We start from the raw sequence: 23,677 nt of genomic DNA on the forward strand, positions 1-23,677 counted from the left end.
GTCAGCTCAGATGATGCTTCTTCCTTCCCCTGCTTCTGCTGCAGGTCTGAGCCGACACTTACATAGCGCTTCTATAACTATACTCACATTAAACCTGATTTTTATTTAAACACAGAAGGAAAAACTCAATTAAACTTAAAAAAGAAAAGCAGAAGCTAGAAAAGGTTACTGTAGCAGCCTTTGGCACAGACAAGGCTACGCTCTTAACAGACAAACAAGGGTGGAAAATCAACAACCCTTCAAGAAGAAATTCATTTCAACTTGTTTGAACTAGAAATTCCCTGCACAAACTACGCAAACAACTTTATCCTTTCAATAACCCGAGCGCTTGAAGCCAAAGTATCAGAGCAAACTAAAAAATGTTCAGTAATATTTTGTCATGCTGCAGCATCTCATATCTGGGGAATGCTAATGTTACAGTTAACATGATGGAGCTTTATTATTGTTCCACACCAGTGAGGAAATTAAAGAGTTGGTTAGGAAAGAGTTGATTAGGACATGAGAGTCCACACCACTTGACTACATCTCCACACAATACCAGCTTCTTAAGGTATACACACCTAAAGGCTGATAACAAGCTTTTAATCACATTAGATATCCATTTATTAGAATGAGAAGAGAGAAGCTATTAAAAATAGTGGTCTCATCTAATAAAGCAAGCATGCATTATCCTCAAACTTACAGATACATATTTTTGTACTATAATTTGATACGATTAAAAAAAAAGTGTACAGGCGTCTAGAAAATAGCATGAGCTGTATGAATTAATACATTGTTCTTTTAAGAACTGCTGCTGTTGGGGCTGGTGAAACAGTCCCACATTCCCACCTCCAGAAATGCTGGATTACAAATTCCCAGCTACAAATTCAATCCAAGAATATACTCCATCTAAGAATAAAGAAGATGGTAACTAGCCCTAAAATGTGATTTGACTGCAGGAAGATTCTCAATCTATTAACCAAAGTAGAAAAAAAAGAAAAAAAGAATCCTCATAAGTCTTAACATCTGATGCTTATGAAAATATAATATTTCACTTGAATATACTGAATACTTAACTGGCCCAAATGATTTTCATGTACTGACAGACTACACAGGAATGTTAATTGGTAATTTTTGAAAACAGGCTTTGCTGAAAACAATAAAATTACAGATATGTAATTTTTTTCTTCTAATTAACTTTTACAAGCTGTTATATATTAAATATTTGTGATGTTGCTCATAAAAAGGGGGTTTGTTGTCTCAAAAAAGGTACACCTGGATTTTCTTGTATTTCAGTACATTGCAACATAATCTCTGTAGGCAAATACATATCTATCTATATGAAAAAAACCTACAACTAGTTTTTAATGTACAAGTTAAGATGTACTTGTTCTTGAGTTTATTCTACTTTTTTATTGTTATTATTGTTAATTCAAAAGAAGTTTGTGCTTTTTACTGATATTTTATTTACAGCACATTACAAGCCTCATCATGCCAAGAATTATGTCCATAATAAGGTTTATTATTTCTATTTTCATCCTATTCCATGCCAAAATAGCATGGTGAAACCCATCTGTTGTATTTCCTGGCTCAAGTTAGACAAGAAAAGGAGACTTCGCACAGTTCCAATCACTGCAAATTGTATTTATTAAAGTACATTTGGGGATGGAGTCTGAGGTGCCCCCTCAAAGCAGACATCCTGCCTCACATTGATGAGAATAAGAAGGAAAAGCACATAAAATATAGCATGCAAAGACTAGGAGGAACTAGGAAGACTAGGAATGATGACTAGGAGACCTGCAACTGGAATCACATCAGGGAGGTCCCAGAACTGAGGTCTTGATGGAGATGGGGGCTGCAGATGCCACACATGGTTGTCTGGTGCTTTAGGGTGTGAAGGTGCCAATAACGGATCAGGAAGCAGGTAAAATCAGCTGAGATGATGGGAAGGGATTCTGAGAGGAGGAGGAAAAGGGGCAACCAAAATAGCAGAATTTAAAAGATTTCTGATATATGACTTATTCTAAGGGAACAGGAGCCAGCGAATGCTCCAGACTGAGGGTAGCTGATTCCATGGGTAAAGTACCTATTTCAGAAATGGAAATAGTTTTGTATTTAAGGAGAGCAATTATGAAATTGAAATGCCACATAAACATAACTGAAACTTGCCACTCCCAGCTTCAAAACAGACAGAGCTTAACTGGAAGTTAAAGATCAGAGTAATTGTCAGCAGTTCTTCTGCCACGCAGAAGGTTTCCAGAGTAACCTAATTCAACCTCATATGGTAATGTCAAATCATAAAAAAATTATTTGCAATAATTTGCAAAAATTATTACATGCATCAGCATCCCTGTAAAATGTAGCCTTATGCTAAATAATCCTCAATCCCCTCAGAGAAACAGGCACAGCTAAAGATGTACTGCTTTTAACAAGCGTTGCTTTAAGAGCTCCAGAAAATAACGTCCTCAATATTAAAAATACAGCCCAGACAATCGTCCAGGCAAGAAGCTACATACTGTTAGTGCAATCTGCTGCAGGAAACATGAGGAAACCTGTATTATGAAGAACCAACAAAGTATTTAACGAGTCTACTTTTAGGAACAGCTCTTCTCTGTGTTAATTTCAGATTAACAAATTGTACAAAGTCATTGCTTGACTTGGATCTTTCCTACTTCTACCTAAAGCACCTAAGCTTGGTACCTCTCCTCGAGGTAGAAGTCTGGGTTCCTTTTATATTTAACTGGAAAACACAGAAGCTCCAAGTAATGTCATTTCAAGATAAATCTGAACCACTTTCTAGATTGTTTCTCTCCTACTGATTCAAAAGACAGAGCAAGCTCATTTGGGCTTTCATGGAGGTGCCAGAGACAGATATAATAATCCAAGTTCAACTCCTTATTTTTATAGAGTTCATAGTCTTTCTGAATGCATACTGCCAGAGTGGCAGCCTCTAACAAATCTGCCAAATACTTCTATATATAAGTGGATCAGAGTTTCAAAAAGCCCTTCCCATCCCCACACTCATTGCATTTTGATGTGCTCTCTGAAACTGCCAACACTCCCATCAGCAGCTCCCAACAGTAGCAGTAAAGTGTTTAGTCCTGGTAATACTGGCATTAAACAGCATCTTCACAAAATACAAAATTCTGTTACAATATAGTCAATATGTATAAAATGTGATGTGGTTAGATAAACCAGAAAGTTTCTTTTTTTCTGTTCAATTTACGGGTGGCGTGGTTCTCTTATGTACATGCCCTTGTTTTACTTTCTTCGATTCTTCTATCCTGCAGATATTTGGGCAATACCAAAAAAATGAAAATTAAAATGAAAACTATCAGCTTCATTCTGTGAATCTTCACATTTCTCTCTACTTCTTGGAGTGAAGCTTGATTAAAGCTTCAACAAGAAGTGTCACAAGTTTATCAGATAGTTCTCCAGATCTTCCCTCTACTTATCAGTGCTTTAGAAAGATGCCTTTCTGCCAAAAAACAGAACAAAACAAAAAACAGTATCACACTGTGCACACTGCAGATGTTTCCTGCAGGTTGTATTTGTTTAGGGGCATAAAAAACACTTTGCTCAGACATGAGTTGGAACTGAAACTACCTGCTCTGGGGCTGATAAACTGCTCTAGAGATGACACAGCATCCACATTTTATAGATTCCCATTAGCCAGCACTTATTCTACAACACAGCATGATCCTCAGTCCAATGCAGTTTGTTGGTAGCTACATTTTCAATATATCTCACCCTAATGAAACGATACCTCTGGTTATCTAAGCATACAACTGTTTAGAAAGATAACTTTCAGTACTAGATGCAGCCCACACATGAGAAATGAATTCCAGGCACTAGTTCTCAAACACATTAGAAATGGTGTTATCTCAGACAAGGCTAGTAATGTGTTTCCCCTGTTACTAGAGCACTAAAACCAAAAGTACTTTTACTTTTTGTTTAGTAATAGCACTTGACAAACATAGAGCACTGCAACAATAAACTAAAGTCCACTTATGGTTTTACTACCCTTGTTGCTTCCAAAATAGAAATAGAAGACACTACTGGTAAAATCCTTATAAGAAACAGTCATAAGTTCCATCATTTTATTGACGTAGGTCATACCCAACACTGCAGTCATAAAATTGATGCCGCACTGTTTAGATAAATGGACAGCCACCTACTCTGAGGTAAATTGCCGCACGCTGCCAACAGCGACGAAATCGCTCAGAAACAGAACAGTGATTTCCACTTTAAAACTCCCGAGGAGAGAAGAATCTGTCCTTTACGCATGATAAAATCTAGTGACACAGCAAAATATTGCTGCTGCAGTGTCCTCAAGGTGCGCCCTTCGCCGAGCCCCGCGCTGCCTGCTCCGAGTGCTGCAATAATCCATTACACAGGACACATTTACATGCACAAGAAGAGTTCAGCCGCTGCATCAGAAGCAAGCATGCAATAATTACATGTTATAGCTTTTTAGCTCTATAATGGTATTATTTTCTTTCATTTTTCCTCTGTAAATAAGTTTCAATTATTCCTTAATAGAGACAGTTACTTGGATAGCTGAATTATTACATACCAAGTAGCAGTATTCTGTATAGCACTGGTTTTTTTTTTTTTGGTTAAGATCTATAGGCTTTTCACCTTGCTGGAAAACCAGTAATGGGTTAAGGCTCTCACAGTAGAGGTATTATCCTCGTTTCACATCCAAGGAAACAAATAGGGTGCTAAGTTACTTCCACAGGGACTCTAAGCATGGCTGGTTAAGCCTTGTTCTGCTCTCCTGCATCTCTAAGCACCAGCCTCACCACTTGTGCGGAGCTGAGACACGTTTGCTGAATGCACCCTGCACGTGCTGGGCATTACCACGGCTACCTGACACGCAGACACCCTCCTTCTTTGTTTAACCATTTTTTAAGTTCCTGGCCTCTTCTTTAAGTCCTTTATTAAGTAATTCTGAGCTGGAAGAAAGAAAAATAATGCAGAAGTAGTCTTTAAAATTAAAGTAGCAGTTCTTAAAACACCTATTAAATAAATAATCTGAAGGTGTGAAGATTACTGTGCTGACAGGCCTAATAGGAAAGTATTAGAAATCCATAGAAATGTGTGTCTGATGCCCTAGACCTTCCTGGGCAGCAAAGAGCAGCATTCCTGAACTCCTGACTCTAATAATATACCCAACACTTTGGGGAAAAGCAGGACAAAAGGGCAACACCAGCCGTTCTTCTGCAGAACCTCCCGCCACCTCCAACAATTTGCATTTGGGGAACTGTAAGAATTAGAAGTGTTTCCACAAACCCAGTGGATTTTTCTTCCACAAATGTAACCACTCACTTTTCAATACCCTTATGAAATGTGGTGACCTGCAGCATCCTGCAGTGAGGAGCTGCACAGTGTCCCTGGCTGGGGCAGAAATGCTTTCTGCACCTACACGCAGAGATTTCATGCGGTGCCCCTTGGATGTTGTAAGGAAACGGGAAGATTTGCAAAGATAACAGGCTGTGGATTTTGGATACATTACGGCAAGCTGGAGCACTGGTTTATGACCTAGGCCTAGAAGTACATTTTATCTGCTACTCTTGCGTTAAAGTAGGTCAAAATCTGCTTCCCTGCTCCCAGAAAGGAACTTGGTGCCCAGCCTGTCACAGAGGGCACGATGCTGACTCGGGTGCTCTCAGAAGCAGAGCCCACCTACCTCTTTCTTTGAGGAACATTGCTGTCATCAGCCCCACTTGCTGGATGGATCCACAGAGAAAACAGAGAACTGGGGACTTGAGCTATTCTCTGTTCCCCAGAGACATCTACTGTCCGCTCACCATCCTCCTCACCTTCCTCCCCAGTCTTTACCAGGTATGACACGGAGCTTGGGCACTCGAGGCAGGCAACCTTCAAGCCAAACCAACCAACCTGGCATTGCACAACGCAGCTCTGCTGGTTCTCATCTTTGAGCTACATCCACTTTCTATGACATTTCATTCTGGTTTTGCTCACTTGGCCTGCAGCAAGCACAGAGAGGGCGGGAGAACCACAGAATCACTGAATGGTTGAGGTTGGAAGGGCCTCTAGAGATCATCCAGTCCAACCCCCCTGCAAACTACAAGCTACCATGGTCTACCTACAGTTATCTTATGAAAACTTCCGTAATGCTGAAGAACACATTTGCCTCTACCACTTCTGAACAGTGCTGAATGCTGTGGATGACATACCCTACTCTGCAACGTACCCCTGAATTCTCTTGCATTTTATTTTTAACCAGCTTAAGGCTTTGGGAAGAGAGGAATTGTCATGCTGCTTAAAAAATAAACAGCAGCAGCCCCCAACGCACACCACAAAGGATTCTACCAAAGTTTTGCAAAAACCAACCACTAAAATATTTAACCTTCAAAAAATAAATACATCTACCAAATTTTTGCGATTAAAAAAAATATGCTAACCTTAAACATCAATGGAATATCTTCAAATAGTGTTTACATCTTAAAATCACTAAATGCTGAATTTTTTTCCTCTGTGACAGCCATGCCAATTCGTGACTTGCTGATAACAGTCTATCATATGAATCTTAAATAAACTTAGACACACTCTGGCTTACTGCACAGTTACTGTTAGTAGAGATCAAATAAAAGAGAGTAGCTAGTAAATAAAACTAGATTGGTATCTCTGATTTGGTTGAAGTATCCAATAAGGCCATTCTTTAACACTTTATTAGTTGGGGGCAACATATTTACAAACAAAATACAGAACTGGCATCATGGTAAAGGCTGGGGGATTTGATGGAGCAACTGCAGCTAAACACTAAGCCTGTGCTCGGGAGTACCTGGCTCAACATTCTGGTTTTAGGGTATTTTTTCCTGGCTGACACTAAAGCCAGAATTCCCCTGGTTGTCTTTTAATGATCATCATTGATCATTACTCATGATCACCATAAATTTCTATTAAAAAAGTTCCTTCTGATACTTCATTTATATCAAATTAGTTTTTATTTTCTCATCCCCAAATCCTTTAACACTACTAGAAATATATAATGTAATAAAAATGTAATCAGCGAAATTACTATAAAACTATAAACATCACTATAAAACACCAAAATCATCAATGCCCTAGCAATAGGCAGTCAACAACACAGTCTTGGTCTGTATGATTAGGCAAAATACCAGATATTACAGTCAGACAATATTAGGAATTCTGCTACGAATGTCAAGAATGTGGTGATAACTTGAACTTGCCTTTATGCACAATTTTAACATTTTTTCTGGCTCTGCCTGTCAGAGTTAAGGAATGTCTGCATGGAATCATTTCTCTAGAAGTTTCCAGTTTTAAATACATTTGGTTAAAATCTAAAGTTTTAGCAGTCTTTTTTTTTTAATCTTAGCCTAATTTAAGCTTTTGCATAATAAAGCAGGCCTGCTAATCTAAATATGAATTATGAACCTCTACAAAGAGAGGTGTCATCTATAATTTTGGCACCCAAAGGCAGCATCTGTTCCAGCGACATTTGAAAACTTAAAAAAAACACAAATCTCTCATACCACGTCAGGAAAGCAGGAAGTATCGAGCAGTCTTTTTAACTTAATTACTGCTAATCAATAAGTTAATTTATTAAATGGGATGTAAATGCTGTTCAACTGTAACATCAAATTATAGCAAATAACATTTTTGTACAAAATAGGCACCTCTGCTTCTATGAAGAGTTGCTAAATCTTCTGCACTTTATGGAGGAACTTACAGAAGTGACATAAAAGGGAGAAGAATTCCAGGAACCAAGGTCCAAGCTTCAACAAAACAGGTTCTGCAACATTTATACAGGGCAGCATGGATTAAAAACACAAAGGGGTATAAACTAGATCAAACTTGCAAGCAAAGCGATAAAAGAACAATAGAGAGAAATTATAGACATATCAGCTCTAGAAGCAAATGAGAGTTCATCATTAACTCCAAGAATAAGGACATAGGTGGCAGGAATACATAGCCACATGCTTAAACAAGACTTTTCAGTAAGGATCTGATGTTTGGCCATGTTTTGAAGTGACCCATGTGGTTTATGTACATGCACATAGATTTACTTATCTTTACTGTGAGTACTCCTCAAGCCTGAAGAAAGAAGCTGTAACTGTGATTAGAAAGTTATTTTTATCAGAAAGTTTTTTTTTTTTTAGAAAGTTATTTTTATAAGAACACAGGTTAAGTCTAAAACATGATGCAAGACATTGTTTTTTCACCAAGGACGTCATGACACCAGGAGCACCTCATAGTAACAGAGTTCCAACAGTTAATGAGATTCCTCAAGCCAATTGATGGCCCAAGAACCCCCATCACAAAATAACGCGTGCATGCAGGGCTAACACACTGGTGACAACACTGATTATAGTATCCAGACAAATTCCTAGAGTCATATTAAGAAACAAAGTCCAAACAGCACAAATCAGAGAGCAGTGCTGTACAAAACAGCACTTCCTAAATTACGGAAGTCTTAAGATTTGTTATGAAGGAAGCATAACATTATTGAAAATACATAGTCCAAAATATTATAATATTCTTTTCAAGTGCTAGTCAGGCTCAATTATTACTATTATTAATAGAAACATTCCCTATTAAGACAAGCATGGCCAAGCGATTTCAGTAGAATGAGGCCGGAGAATATTGTTGCTTCCTTTGAACTGTACCTTCCTCCCTAAAAATCTTCTCTCAGATTATATCAACAAAAGGGAAAAGCTGCATGTACTTGGTTTAAAAGAACACTAGATGATCTCTAGAGGTCCCTTCCAACCTTAACCATTCTGTGATTTCGTGGACACTATGGAAACCACACAAGCGTTAGGCTTCTGTTTGGAGCAGCCTAAAGGACCAGCCCTGGCCTAATATCGACGTCCTCCAATTCAACAATGACTTTGTGGAGAGACGGTTGGGTCTATCAGGTTGCTGCATCACTGCATGGACCAGAGAGGACCAGACCAAGTACCAGAGCACCCAGGACCACTGTTGGGCAAACTCAAGAATGTGTTTCTGCTGCAGGAGGAGTAACCCAGAAGGTGACGTGAGAGGCACCCTCTGTGCATAAATCCAAAGGAAAGGCTGAAAACTGTTGTTAGGAAGTGCATGTCCGTGGCGTGGGTTTTCCTCAAGTTGTTTAGAGAGCACAAGAGCCCCAATCCACCACACCAAGCCCCCAGACTTGCTGGCTTTTGGAAACACAAGCCAACACAAGCCCCTGTCAGCAGGGAGGGTCGCTTTGGAATAGTGTTCAGCCTTTTCCCAGCTAAACCACATCAATTCCTTGTGAAAAGCACTAAGTCTTCACCTAAAATTAATTGCTTCTGCAAATCTACTTGTATATTCTCCCAAAAAATGAATATATCCCAAAGAGTTTTATTAAAACATTAGAAAGCAAGGAAGAAACTAGGAGTGATTTGAGTGCCTCATTTGAAAAGGAAAGAAACAAAACTACCACCAAAGAACAGGAAAATCATACTCAAAATAATAGAGGAGAAGGCAAGGGGCAGCTGAACAAAGATATCTGCTTGCAAGAACTCAATCTCTTCTGGCTTTATCGCCAGATACACTGCTTTTATTCCCAAGGCCTTTAAGCACTTGCTCTAAAGTTTATTTCACCTACCCAAACTCTTCCAGGATGCAACCACATATTTGTTGATTAGTGTAATCACAAGGAAACTATAAAAGAACCACTGATTTATGGTAATATGGATGAAAGGAAGCAACTGTCAGAAAAAAACTTCATCTGATATTGCAGATGCCCTGGAATGCCCTCCCTTTCTCTTCCGTGTAATAACATCTTGGATAAGGGGCAAAATGCCATTTAGCCTTATGACATTGTAAGAAGTTTCACAAGCCAACACTAGAAAATTAAACAAGAAAGGTTCCTATAAACATTATAATTATATTATCAAGCATTTCAGGATTCCAGTTAAGGATTAGGACCCAGGAAAAGTTCAAAACAAGCCAGTCCCTACTTCAAAAACATCGCGATTTATTTTTATTAAGATACAACTAAGAGATAAGGAAGGAATGAGGAAAACATGTGGGTCTGGAAGTAAGTTATGCTGCCTTTACAAATACTTGATTCTCAAGTATCAGCTTTGTTATTAGACAGGAGGCTGAGGGAGGGAAGAGCAGCCTGGTGTAGAGGCCCTTGTCTTGTAGGAAAGAAACAGCCCACAAGTGTTTCTTTCCTACCCAAGTTTTAGTGCCTTCTCACAAAACTCTACACAAAAATACGAGAAATGGGGAAGAGAAGCTTGAACTCCCCTTTCTGAGCTAGAGTCCTCAGCCCTGAGCTCAGGTCATGCTCAGTTCTACCTTCTCTTTTTGGTGCAGTTAATCAATCTTGCATTATGTGGAACATAGCAGTCGACCGCAAAGACGGGATGGAGGAAAAACCATGAGAAAAATAAATACATAAATAAATGAATAAGATTACCCTACAGCCCAGTAGAAAGGGACTTTGCTTCAAAGAGACTTCCAAAATATCTTCAGACTGATCTCAAGCTCTCCCACCTCATGGCCAACTCTTGTCTCCCAGGAAAGCTCCTCTTCACTGCGGTGTCACTTCACAGGAGCGGGTTGGAGAGAAAACAGGTGACCTGAGCCCAATGATGGAAACCACTTCCTTCATCATGGGAGGACCAGGTTGCGTTTCTTGTCCAAGTTTTTAATATTTTTGATAGGTTTTCAAAGCAAAACAGGCTTCTGTATTTCTGTCTTTCCATCCACCCGTCAGGGCTCTCCTCTATTAAATCCTTAACTCACCAGCCAATTTCAGCCAAAAGCTACTGGTGCTTTCAAAGAGAAGTATGTTCCTGCAAGTTTCATTAGAAAGAGAAAAATATATTATTCAGATGAGAGGAAAGACTCAAATTAGAGGCCCGACTTTGGCACAGGCTGCGCTGGTTCCTGCGAGCACGACACTACCACTTGAGAGAAGAACTTGTGAAAAATGGGACTGCACATGAATTTCTTGAATAAAAGATCATCATGCCTGGCAGGTTCCCTCAACCCTGGCTCAGGCTGACGGGTGCTACATGTGCTCACACAAGTCCTGCTTGATAGGCATCTGCCTGCTTCTCTCTGAAGGAGCCCATTTGAGTTATCCTACATTTGTGCTTTAAGCACAAAAGCCACCCTGACCTGCTCAAATGTGAGAGAGAAGATGAAAGTCTCCAAGCAGGGAAGGAACCTAAACATCATCCATGAAGGACACACGGATGGAGAGGGCTTGGATGTGCCCTGGCACCGGCATTCCACGCAAGGGCCCGCTCAGGTACCCGCATCCTTTCGGAGAGGTGGCCTGGGCACGTTGCTAGGCTGCCAACAACTGCCAGGCAACAAATCACAGCGTGTGCATTTAAGTCACGTTTACAATGGAACATATTGAGCATGTTTTATTGTTAAGGAATCAATAATCTGCACTGCCATAATAAAATGGAGACTGGGACTGTATTTTTTTTTTTTTCCCAGGGAAAGGGAAAAAAATGAAAAAGAAGAGTAAATCATTATTATAGCCCTTTCAAAGTAAAACTTATACACCCATTCTTCAATCTGGTATAAAATCAAATTAATTTCAATATTAATGAACAAAGCCACTCACATTGCACAACATGTAATTAAAATTCCTGCTACTTCTTTCGAAGCTCCCTCTATTCATGGCCCCACCAAATTATTAAAACAAAGCAGTTACTATGGCAACTAATTCATTCTCTGCATTATTATATTGTTTCTAAACATCACAGCCCAGTCATTCCGACTTACATGCCCTAAATTCCAGCCTGAAATCCTAAACTTTTGTGTTGTTTGTCGGGAAGGCCTCGTACAATCCGCGCATTCATGCAGATCAGGATGGCTGCAGCGCAGCTGCTTTTGTTGCCGGCGCGATGTAACCGGCCCCAAATTATTTGGGTTTGCTGAATGGAGAGCGGTCACACGCGAGCGGGAAGGGGCACAGGCCCCTTGGGCCCGGCCCAACACGACCATCTGCAGGTTACACCGACCTGCTCCACGGCCACAAGACACAGGGGTGCGACTGAGTCAGGTATCAAGGGAAATATAAATAAAGCAGAAGAGAACAACAACAACAAAGAAGGATAAAAGTGCCTAGGGAAAAGATTTAATAGCATTTAATAAGATTACTTCTTTAAATACACACACCTTGATAAAAAAAAGAAACATTTATCCTATATTTAATTAACGCTTATTCTTATTAACAAAAGACTTCTTTTTTTTATATATTTGCATGTCATCATCTAGCCCATGAAGAAACTTTCTGAGAAATACAGGTGGGATCAAAAGAGCCAAGAGACTTTTCTCATCGCCTTTTACAACTTGTTCTGCCATTGTCTATAAATTCTATTGGTTGTTTTGGTGTCTCTTCAGTCAATTCATGGGAAGTTTGAAAATTCACTACCAAAAGGAGGTACCTGGCAACAAGGAGCATCTGAAAAAGGGAAACATGAGCAAGCCTGAAAAAAAAACACTTCTGGCTTGGGAGGGAAGGAGAAGGGGAGAAACACAGTTCTACTCAAAGACAATTTCAACTAAATTTAATTGTCCCAGGAGGGAACGGAGGAAGAAACCTTCATATTTAAGAGCTTAAGCACTGAAGTTACTCCAGGATAAGAGGCCTGCCCAGCACCTGATCTCCAGGAGCACCGAAGAACACACTTTTACCTGCTGCAAATGCAAGGGACTTGCAGTGACCACAGCCTTGTTGTCATGATGGACCCCAGGACTACTCTTATTTACATCACTGTAACGCTCCAAGTCCCCAGCTGACTTTTTTTTTCCATAGAAGAAATGAAGACAGAGACCACAAAAGCCAAGAAGCAATTTTTCCAACCTCTTATCTGACTTTGAGAGAGATAAAAGTAAAACGCAGGTTTCTCGACTCGAAAGCTGTTGATGGGTCCATTAGATGGCAATGGCTGTTTTTGAGGAGAAGAATCCTTACAATATTCCAGAAAAAAATCCCCAGCAAAGCCTCTGTGGAGATATTCATGTTTAAGGAGCTGTTTCACACCAAGCCCAGCTCAGCCCTAGCAGGAGGAGGCAGATCCTTCAGCAGCCACAGACTGGCTCTGCTTTCACTGCCCTGTTTCCAGCCACATACTCACACACCCATCGTGCCTGTACGATGGGTGGAAAAAGTAAAATAAAATCCCTTTTTGCATCTCAGACTGCACTTCCCTAAGGATGGGAACTGTCTCTCTGACAGCTGAACATGTCTGCTCTAATTACAGGACTATTTAAAGTTTTCCAGAGTGTTTACCTAGGAGCTTCATCCCTGTACAGTTCTCATTCACTTTTCCACAGCAATGTGCAGATCTAGGGCTTCGAGACCATCTTCCTTGACCCCAGGCAAGAATAAGTATATATTACCACCAAACATTTAAGACATCTAAACTACATCTAAACGAACATCTAAAGCTTTCAAAAGTTTTACCAGATATTCTAGTTCAAAAGGCTTTCTTTAAAATTACCCAAAGATTACTCAGGAATTAGATGACCTTTGAACTGTCCCATTTTCTTAGATGGCCTCGTTGTTCCATTACCAAAAATCACCTCACTTGCCAGACTGAAGATCAGAGCATCTTGAGGCAGAGGAGGAGCCAGGGCAGAGCACAACTAGAAAATTAAAGCCAGAATGGAAACCCTTTGAAGTCTTCAATCTCCAGCTGAATAGCTCCTGAAATATGGATGCTGAATCTAATTGAGATATATATATATAATATGTGTGTGTGTGTGTATATATATATATGTGTGTATATATGTGTATATGTGTGTATATATATATATACACACACACATATTATATATATATATATCTCAATAATATATATATATATACACACACACGTAAAAGAAATCTGTGTGTGCTCTGTGCTTTTCCTTCAATGGCAGATAGCTCAGCTCTAGCTGTACCTGGAATTCAAAGAAGTCATAACCAATATGGTCCCAGCATGTAACATCTTCAGCAGGCACCTTAATTACTTGTCTGCTTCAATCTCTTTCCTAAGGGAAGGAAAAAGAAGAAAAAAAAAGGACCCAAATTCCTTCTAAAAGCCCTCAAGGTTTGTTCCTTTTAGCTGGCATCACCGGGCTCCGCTGTTATGCCACGCAAAGGAATTTTAATTACCATTTGTTGGCCTAAAACCCCAGAGAAGCGCCTGGCTCCTGGCTGCAGGATGTGCCAAGGCTCCCTCACCTGGAACCCGGCAGTTTGCAGGAGCAGCCGATGCTGAGCACTGTCTTCCTTCAGGAAAGGCAAGAACATTTGAGCAAGGCTTTTGACACTGTCCCTCACAGCATCCTCCTGGGCAAGCTCCAAAGGTGTGGGATAGATGTGTGGACGGGGAGGTGGATTAGGAACTGGCTCGATGGCAGGGTGCAGAGAGTGGTTGTCAATGGTGCGGAGTCCAGCTGGAGGCCTGTACTTAGTGGTGTCCCCCGGGGTCAGTTCGCGGTCTCGTCCTGTTCAACTTATTCATTAACGACCTGGATGAAGGGCTGGAGTGCTCCCTCAGCAAGTTTGCCGACGATACCAAACTGGGTGGAGTAGCTGATAGCCCTGAGGGCTGTGCTGCCATCCAGAGGGACCTGGACAGACTAGAGGACTGGGCAGCGAGAAACCTCATGAGGTTCAACAGGGGCAAGTGCAGGGTCCTGCACTTGGGGAGGAATAACCCTGGACACCAGTACAGATTAGGGGTGGACCTGCTGGAGAGCAGTCCGCAGAGAGGGACCTGGGTGTCATGGTGGACGACAAGATGACCATGAGGCAGCAGTGTGCCCTGGTGGCCAAGAAGGCCAACGGGATCCTGGGGTGCATTAAGAAAAGCGTCTCCAGCAGGTCGAGGGAAGTGATCATCCCCCTCTACTCAGCCCTGGTGAGGCCACATCTGGAGTACTGCGTCCAGTTCTGGGCTCCCCAGTACAAGAGGGATGTGGAGCTGCTGGAGAGAGTCCAGCGCAGGGCTACCAGGATGATCAGAGGCCTGGAACATCTGCCCTATGAGCAAAGGCTGAGGGAGCTGGGCCTGTTCAGCCTGGAGAAGAGGAGGCTGAGGGGGGACCTGATCAGCGTGTATAAATACCTCAAGGGAGGCAGTGAGGAGGAGGGGGGCGGCCTCTTTTCAGTGGTGGGCAGGGATAGGACTAGAGGAAATGGCTTCAAACTGAAGCATCGGAAGTTCCACAGGAACTTAAGGAAGCATTTCTTCACTGTGAGGGTGACAAAGCACTGGAACAGGCTGCCCAGAGAGGTTGTGGAGTCTCCTTCTTTGGAGATCTTTAAAAGCCGCTTGGATGCAGCCCTGTGCCACGTGCTCTAGGGGACCCTGCGCGAGCAGGGGGGTTGGACTCGATGACCTCTGAGGTCCCTTCCAACCTTCGGCATTCTATGATTCTATGATTCTAACATGTGAGGAGGAACTTCTTCCTTGTGAGGGTGACAGGGCCCTGGAATAGGCTGCCCAGGGAGGTTGTGGAGGCTCCTTCTCTGGAGATCTTCCAAACCTACCGGGATGCCACCCTGTGCTCTGGGTGTCCCTGTCGGAGCACAGGGTTGGACTAGATGATCTCTGGGTTTTTTTTTTTTTTCTTTTATTTTTAATGCAAGGTCTGCAGAGCAAAAAATCTGCCTCTATTGACACTAGCAGAATGAAAGCTGTTTTCAAAGAGTGAAGAAGAAAATCTTGCACAGATGTCCGCACATAGAAACAGAACAATTTTGGCACAGTGAATTCTCCTGCATGGCAAAAATACCTTTGTTTTCAGATTTCAGTTTAACTAACATAAGATTCTAATTCAATACATAGAAAATCATTGAATAGAGTAACTGACAGGACTATAAACAATGCCATTTTGACACTAATATTAAATAATTCTATTCTGACTTTATCACAGCCACAAGACTTAGTGCTCTGTACATATGACACCTGAAGGTTTCCTCTCAGCTGTCACATGCTAGCAACAGTTTTTTATTCAGTATATTAAAAAGTACTGTTAAGCAGATAATGTATGTAATTCTAGGCATCATAAATACAACATTTCTTTAAATCATTCATAACTTAAATCAGTGGCCTGAACATTGGAGCAAGATTTAAAATGCTCACTGGCTTTTTTTTTTTTTAATGGTTTTCTTGTTAAAAATTGCTTTTCATTAAACAGCTACTGGTTCAGCATCATTTAGGGCAAAATGTGTTTTTAAGCTGATTTTCTTTTCATATAACTTGCCTTGCTATTAGCAATACCTTTGTAGCATTGCAGCAGCTTAAGTGTATGCAAATTCCAAAGCTGTTTAGGTAGCACGTAATGGAGATTCAAATTACTAAATCAGATTACAGCAGCAATCCAAAAGAACGCCCCAAAAACCTCGCTCTGTGAAACCCAGGTACTGAATATTAAGAATAAAATAAATAATCAAACATGAGTCTGTCTGTAAGCCGTAATGAGATAACAAATGTTTTTGACTTTGGGATAAAAATACCCTCCGTATTCAGAAAGAGGATGTTCATTAATTGTACTACATAATAAATTGTCTTGTTACAAGGTTGCTCATAGTAGCATCTTTTTCACTGTGTTATTTCAAACTGAGCTTCTCAGTTCAGTACTTTAAATATAATTCCCCTTTTTAAAGGCAGTTATATTACAGATTAAATATAATACCTAACTTTCATAACAAGTTCATACCAACATTTTCAAAGTTCTCACAGGTGAAACACCGTAAAATTCTTCAAGAATCCCCCCCAAGAGGTGTAACGCAAGGACATATGCATTTGTACTTTAATTCACTTGTGTCTGAAAGTAACTGGGGACATCCACAGGCTCTCCTGCTTGGGTTATTCACAGAGAACTCTGCCTGCTCCAACACCTGCATTAGTTACAGCTGGAAGATTTGATGGCTGCTCCTGCAGAAGGCAATTTCACTCGCTTTTAGCACCCACTTCCCAGTTTATTTTGCTCGCTTTTAGTACCGCTTCCCAATTTAATTGTACTGGGTGCTAGGGAGAAAAAGAATCCTGGCTGGTTCAAAACCTTTATTTAGTTGCTGAAATCACTTGAGGGTAGAAAGGGACATTTTTTGCAAAGGGTAATTATCACTTTATGAAAGAGCAACTTTCACTTAGGAAACAACAAACAATAAAATATTAGGAATCTTTTAGCTCCCTCTGCTGCCCTAATCCTTCAATAAAACTTTGCCTAAAGTCTGCCAAAAGGCACCAAGCAGCTCAGGGCTCCATTATTCTCTCTGCAAGAAAGGCATGGCATATTTAGCCTGGTACTAATAGCCAGTACACATAAAGAAAAGCATATATAGCATTATGTGGCTGCAAACTGCACATTTTATTACTGTATTTATTTATGTGATATATCTGATAAGGCAGCAACCAACACCTTCAAACTGGGAGACCAATTAAGAAAACTGATGGCTAGATTTAACTTAACATCTGCAGTTGCCACTTAAGTAAGAAATAGCTAAAAGTACCACCTTGAAGCCTTTATTCATACTTCCTTTTATTTACAGATCAGATTATGCAGTATATACCCTTCCTCAGTAAAACCCATTTTTTAAATACAAGGAAAAATCCACATTGCCAAAATACGCTACAGCTCTCAGTCACGCACAGAAAATTTGCCCTAACTGCCTAATTTCGCAACTGCAATAGGTCAAATCACAGTTTCTGCAAGTTGGGCTCCATCAGTGGTCAAGAAATAACATTTGAAACTATTTTTCACTTCTTAAGGAGGAGTCAGGGTATTAAATGCACCGGAAAATCTGCAAGGAAAATACGCTGCTCATTCGTTTTGTTTTGCTTTTTAGTTCAAGTTACTCCGTTCGTAAAAATTTCCTTGTAATTTTGAGAACAGGACAATCCAATTTTTCTTTGCATTCCTCCTGATGTGTCAGATCAAGTATGAAGTTAAGAATCTTCTCATGAAACATAATGCTACGTAGCACCACGAGCCGAAAAAGATGCTGTACAAACACAGATAACTCTTGATCTGCTTTCTGATAGGCAAGGAAAATCTATATCATACCCTTGAAAGGAAACTATCCCTTTATTGTGCACTTTCTCTGTCCTTCAAAATGCCTCACACATGGTTACGTGCCCGTAATCGGACTTGTCCAAAGATAGGCTGTCCTTCATAAGAGCAGAAAATGACAGATTTTACCTGAGATTTCAGAAACTCAAGCTCTTATTATGCATTTTCTTTTCTAATTGAGAATCCTGATCAACTCTTCCTCTCTTTTTTTGGCAATAGAACAGCGCTGTTAAAACAGCTAAAATACACTTCCAAGTTTTCTAGGTGCAGCTGTAAAAAGGAAGAGACATAAGGAAGAGGTGTACAAGGAGTGACCCTCAGGTGTAATCCAGTGCTTCACAAAGAGGGAGAGGGCTGGCAGGATCTGCTAAGAGGCTCTGACGTGTGCAGGGACACTTATCTCCTCCCCAAAACCAGCGGCAGGAGAACAGGGAGCCTCCGTGTAGGAGCAAGCAGCCTCTCAGCAGGCTTGAACTGAGGCACCCTACAGTCTCTCCTAAAACCGCCACATAAAAACGGTTGTGGAAAGCAGTCTTTGGTTTCAAGCCATCACCAAACGGAAGAAATTCACTTTCGCAATTTTGCGGTTGCATTTCCAGTATTAAGTGATAGCTTAATCACTAATACCTGTGTAAACAAGAGAGGAAAAAAAGCTACAAGAGGGGAAATCCTTTTCCTCCTCCCCTTAGTCCCACTAGTACCTACCAGCCTCTTTAAAAGCAGGACAGGGGCACCGATGGTTTCCTTTCAAACCAGCGAGAAGCACTGGCTCGTGACACTCACTATATAACTTAATAAGAGAAGATTAATTGTTCTGTGCTCATCAAGCCCCTTCACGGAACATTCAGAAAAAAACATAAGCTTCTTCACACCACAGGCACCTTCTATGGCCTTCCTATTTCATCTATTGATTCCCAGGAAACTCGGAGCTTGCCAGGTCAGACACCCAAGGTAGCTCCCAAGGAAAGGCTGGTGTAACACCCACACTCTTAATTTAAGATTTGTAGATTATAAGCAAATATACAGCATTGTTTACAGTTTTGCGGCAATATAAAGTAAAATAATACCTTAATTAGAGCCAATGACTTTTTAAGTGCCAAAAAAAAATTCAGAATTTTTCAAATTACCCAGAAAATGAACACATTTTATTTTTTTGCTCTGTGACACTTCCAACTGTTCTGCCAAATGTATACTGCTATAATTATATTTTGCAATCACCGGCTTCACCGGAGAGGGGGACAAAGAACAATATAATCAGAAACTAATTAATCTTTCACATGCCTTCATACTACACATCTTTGAGGGGAAAACGGTAATATTATTTTATAAACTACAAAATAAATTTACACATAACCATCTCAGACTGCGCAGAACCCTGTCTTTATGCCTAACTAATTCCCAGTGCCTGGTGGAAGTTAAACACCAGAACTCAACATCTGGGTTTTTCAAGGCACAGGTCATCAACTTTCATCATTGAAATACATGCTAATTGATAAATTAATAATTGATAATAATTGATAAAACTGTACAAACCGCGATGACAAATCCAGTTTTTAATACCACCCTTCTGAGATGATACGTGCAAGACCACAGCAGTCTACTGAAATGCGCAGGAACATACACCTGAAAACAGCTTCAGGACTAAAAGCAAATATTCAATTTCATATTTAAGAAGCCAACGAAGGGAATCCCAGGCACCTAGGAGACCAAGTTACTTGCTCAGCTTCATTAAAAGCGAGCTAATTGCTCCCACAGTAATAGAATCAGGTTTTTCTCCCCATTGAGTATTAACAGCAGTGGCAGTGCCGCACTACCGTCACCTCACAAGAGCAAACGCGCGACGCCTGCTCGCTCAGTCGCTGAATTTGCGCCGCTAGTTGCTCTAAGCAAGTGAGCAACCTGCCCACAGCCCCGCCGAGGCCCTTCCACCCCAAGGCCACTTCTCATGCACATTTACCCGGCTTGAGGGAGCCCTGGGGTGACCCACGAGCGCGGCAGGGAAAGGCCACGTGCAACTCAGTGCGCGTGTCCGCAACCGCCAACGTTTCGCTGAGAGAGCCGGGCCCACATCGCTGCATTTCTGGAAACTGAATTCCAGCCCAGGACCATTGCCACCCCCCAAGCCATAAAGATTAAGGAAAGACTGCGTGTCACAATCAGCACGACACTGGCATCTCTTTACGGACACAGTCATATACTAATGCCTGCTCATCACATACTTGCATGATAAACAATTTCTGAAAACACATCTGTAATCAGCAGTTACTGGGAACTCATTGTAACCTGTTTGAGTGCAACTTGCAAGAAGAAAAGTGTATTAAAAATAATTCTCTTCTGAGGAAAAAGGTTGAGAGAAGAAAGCTGTACAGAAAGCACTGCACAAAAGAGCTGATGGAGACGATGCGCCAGTCATTACATCTATACACCTCCTTAAACTTCCTCAGCTTCATAAAACATGATTCATATCTCAAAATATATAATATTTAGGTTGCATTATGGTAGCTTCCGGGAACAATTCTGCACACTTAATTTCTAAGCCTGAACTGGACCCTACGCAGAGAAAGGTCTTTCTAAAACCAACAAGCCTCCCAGTTCTTGCCCCATCGCCTGCATTGCGCAGTGGCAGGGACAGTGGTTTAAAAACAGCAGCCAGAGATATGTTTACAAACCCCAAAGAGCATTTGGAAATTTGAGCAGAGACACTCAAGAGCAGAATACCGCTTGACATTTTAAAAATACAAATTAGATTTCTGCAACCATTTAAAAAAAAAAAAAAGAAAAAAAGAGAAAAATTCCTTAACTGTTTCTGCATGACCATTTTATCTCCCCCTTTTCTCTCATTGCTCATTTTCTACCCAGGCTGCCCACCCTTTTTTTCCAGGGCATCTATTTGATTAGCATGTGCTGAATTCAGAAGCTGGGTTTAAAAAAGTAAAATAAGTATGTTTTTTCCCTCTCAGTTATTGTCAACTGGATCAATCCCCCGCGCTGCACGGCTGCACAAACAGAAGTGACGCGGAGACGGAGCGAGCAGCGCAGAGCGGGGCAGAGCAGCGGAGCTGACAGGGCAGCGTCCCTGAACGGCACCGCAGAGCCCGCGGCCTCCGGGCGCTCCTGGTCCGTCACTGCCGTGCCTGCCGCCGCTCCTCCCCGCACCAACACCACGCGCCTTCCTCACGCTGTGCAGAGGATCCAGGCGGGAAGCTGGGAATGCCTCCACGTGGAGCCTCTGGGTGCTCGCTGCCGCACAGGAGCCGGGTTCCGCCGGCCTCCCTCGGCCCTGATCCCCCGTGGCCAGTTCAGTTCCACAATAGCAAAATAAACACAAAAAGCACCAACCTCTGCGCCAAGACAACAGTTATTATGGGGGGACAGGCAGAGACCATAAAGGAGGGCCTAAGGACTAAACCCAGAGGGCAGGGGGAGCCGGACCAGGCCTGACAGCCACAGGCCATCCCTGTGCCATGCCCAGAGGCTGCTGCAGAGGTGCCAGGAATGAGGGCCATCCCTCTTTGCTCATCCTCAGCAGCACATCCGCCCGGATTTGTGCAGGAATCAGCCTTCAGCGAGCTGCTTCCAACAACTGCTTGTCCAACGGATCCAGGAACGACAGAAAGGAACGTTTGGGATCAAGCAACCAACGGGCTCAGCCACTTTGTAGCAGAGACTTACAGCTGGACTAACCAGCTAAAGCAAGTGAGAAGCTGCTCCCTTTGCTGCGCTGGAGAATGCCCTTGGCTGGCAGTGCCAGGCGAACTGCCCCTGCGCTTCTCATTCCCCCCTCTCAAATCTCAGTGCAGCTTTTCGTCAGCTGAACAGTGACCTGCACTGAGGAACGTACCTAAATGGAAAATAATCCAACAAAAAAAAAGGTTTATTTTTAATGCAAATCATTTTCTCGAGTATCTCATTATGGGGTTAGGCTAACAATACTGGCACACGTGGAGGGAATAAAAATGGGACAGGAATAGGCTGCCAGGAACTGCTCACACCAACATAATCGCTAGGAAAAAATAAAAATCTAAGAACTGAGGGGTAACTGCTTCAACTGGAGTTTACAACTTCAGTGTCTGATGTGGTGAAAAGCCCATGTGCCCATAAACCTGAATGCTTTTTGCAGTTACATCAGTTAACTTTTCAACACACAAATTCATAGAGCCCGAATCATTCATGCAGTAAGAAAAATAAATAAATAAATAAATAAATGAATAAATAAACACAGTACACCTTATCCCTTGCTCTATTTTCAGGTCAAATCAAAAAGAAAAAGAATGCAAAGTATCAGGAATCAACAACTCAATGATTTGTGACTCAAGATAAAATGACTGACCCAAACTGAGTGCATCCCATCCAGAGGAATTTTTATTAACACTAAATAAAGTTTGAGGGTCGCTGGTCAGCATTTTCTTTTCTATTTCCTTCCTGGGATCAGATTCAGTATCTTAAATCAATGTATATGACATAAAAGAAGCTTAGAGACAGATCTCAGAGCCCATTATCTGGCCTTCTGATCCTTTTGTGGTTGGTATTCTACAAGAAACCACAAACTTTTGTGACATTTGGGGAAAACATTGCAAAAAGCCAAGCTGAAAGCATACTTACTGTATAACAGAACATTACAAGTCAAGCACTACTTGCTTATATTTTCCTAGCTCTGTTTTCCTCTAACAAGAGCATTTATGCACAGTTAATAGAACCGCAGCAGGAAATACACCTAATTAAAAATAAAACGAAAGACCAAAAAAAAGTTCCAATCTCTAGAAAAATCATCAATCTGCAAAGTTAATTAATGCAATAAAAATTATAAATGCAAGTATCTAACCTTCAAATATACGATCCAGACGCTGCCGCTTCACTTTGTGTTTGTCCATTAGAGACATAAGAGAGGAAGCTCAAAGAACGTCTCCGCACAGCTTGGTGATGGACTTCTCAGGTCAGCCACAACTCAGAAATATCTAGTTTTCTGTAAACCTGCTTCCACCTGTGAACAAAAGCATAAACCTCTTCAACTTTCATTTCAGAGATGACAATTTCTGCATAAATTTAAACAAACGAGCAAACACACAAATTTATTAAACCCACTGGACAACTTGGTGTTTCACATCAAACCGCCTCTGCCCTACAAAACATGGGCAGATGCAAAGCGCAGAGCACAGCTCGCCAAGGCAGCGGCTGTTTTCTGCCTTTTGACTCTCAAACACTTTTCCCCCCTTTCCCTGAACACCCAGCCAAGGCAGGAGAGTTATTTTTGTTTCCCTCACCCAGGCCCAGGGGCACGATTCCCATCAAGTGCCAGAACTCTGAGCACCTGCAGCACTACAACGCACGCGCGTTTGCGTCACGATGCTTGCAACAGTCGACAAAACACCCTTCTCTCTCTCAACTTTTAAGCTTTCAAGAATAAAAACAACTCAGTTTGACACAGGGAAGTTCAAGGAAGAACGGAGGGGCAGAGAGCAGAAGAAGCACATCCAGGGACAACGCAGAATGCCAACATCTATATCACCTAAATGGCATTTAAAGCAGCCTCATGCATGACTAGGCAGGCTCTTTGGCAGCAAATACAGCTAAGCACTTTTCAAATCCTGCGTAGCTGGGCCAGGCAGCGTAAGGGGATTGCAGCAGGCGCCCGCGTGCGCAGCCAAACCAG

General features: G+C 41.5%; 1 protein-coding gene across 3 annotated transcripts in view; it reads right to left on the bottom strand.

The window, feature by feature from the left end:
- The window catches only part of CTBP1 (C-terminal binding protein 1), a 172,681-nt gene extending 149,673 nt beyond the window's left edge, over positions 1–23,008 (bottom strand). For 2 of the 3 annotated variants that reach the window (XM_026034224.1, XM_026034225.1), the window contains exon 1: positions 22,850–23,008. In XM_026034224.1, coding sequence (XP_025890009.1) covers positions 22,850–22,907 — 58 coding nt within the window. In that variant the 5' untranslated portion in view covers positions 22,908–23,008. The remainder of the gene's footprint in view (positions 1–22,849) is intronic. The other variant, XM_026034226.1, reaches the window with a different exon arrangement.
- Between the last annotated feature and the right edge of the window lie 669 nt (positions 23,009–23,677).

This window comes from Nothoprocta perdicaria, unplaced genomic scaffold, assembly GCF_003342845.1.
Source record: "Nothoprocta perdicaria isolate Ctin4 unplaced genomic scaffold, notPer1 scaffold_14, whole genome shotgun sequence".
NCBI classification, from domain to species: Eukaryota; Metazoa; Chordata; class Aves; order Tinamiformes; family Tinamidae; genus Nothoprocta; species Nothoprocta perdicaria.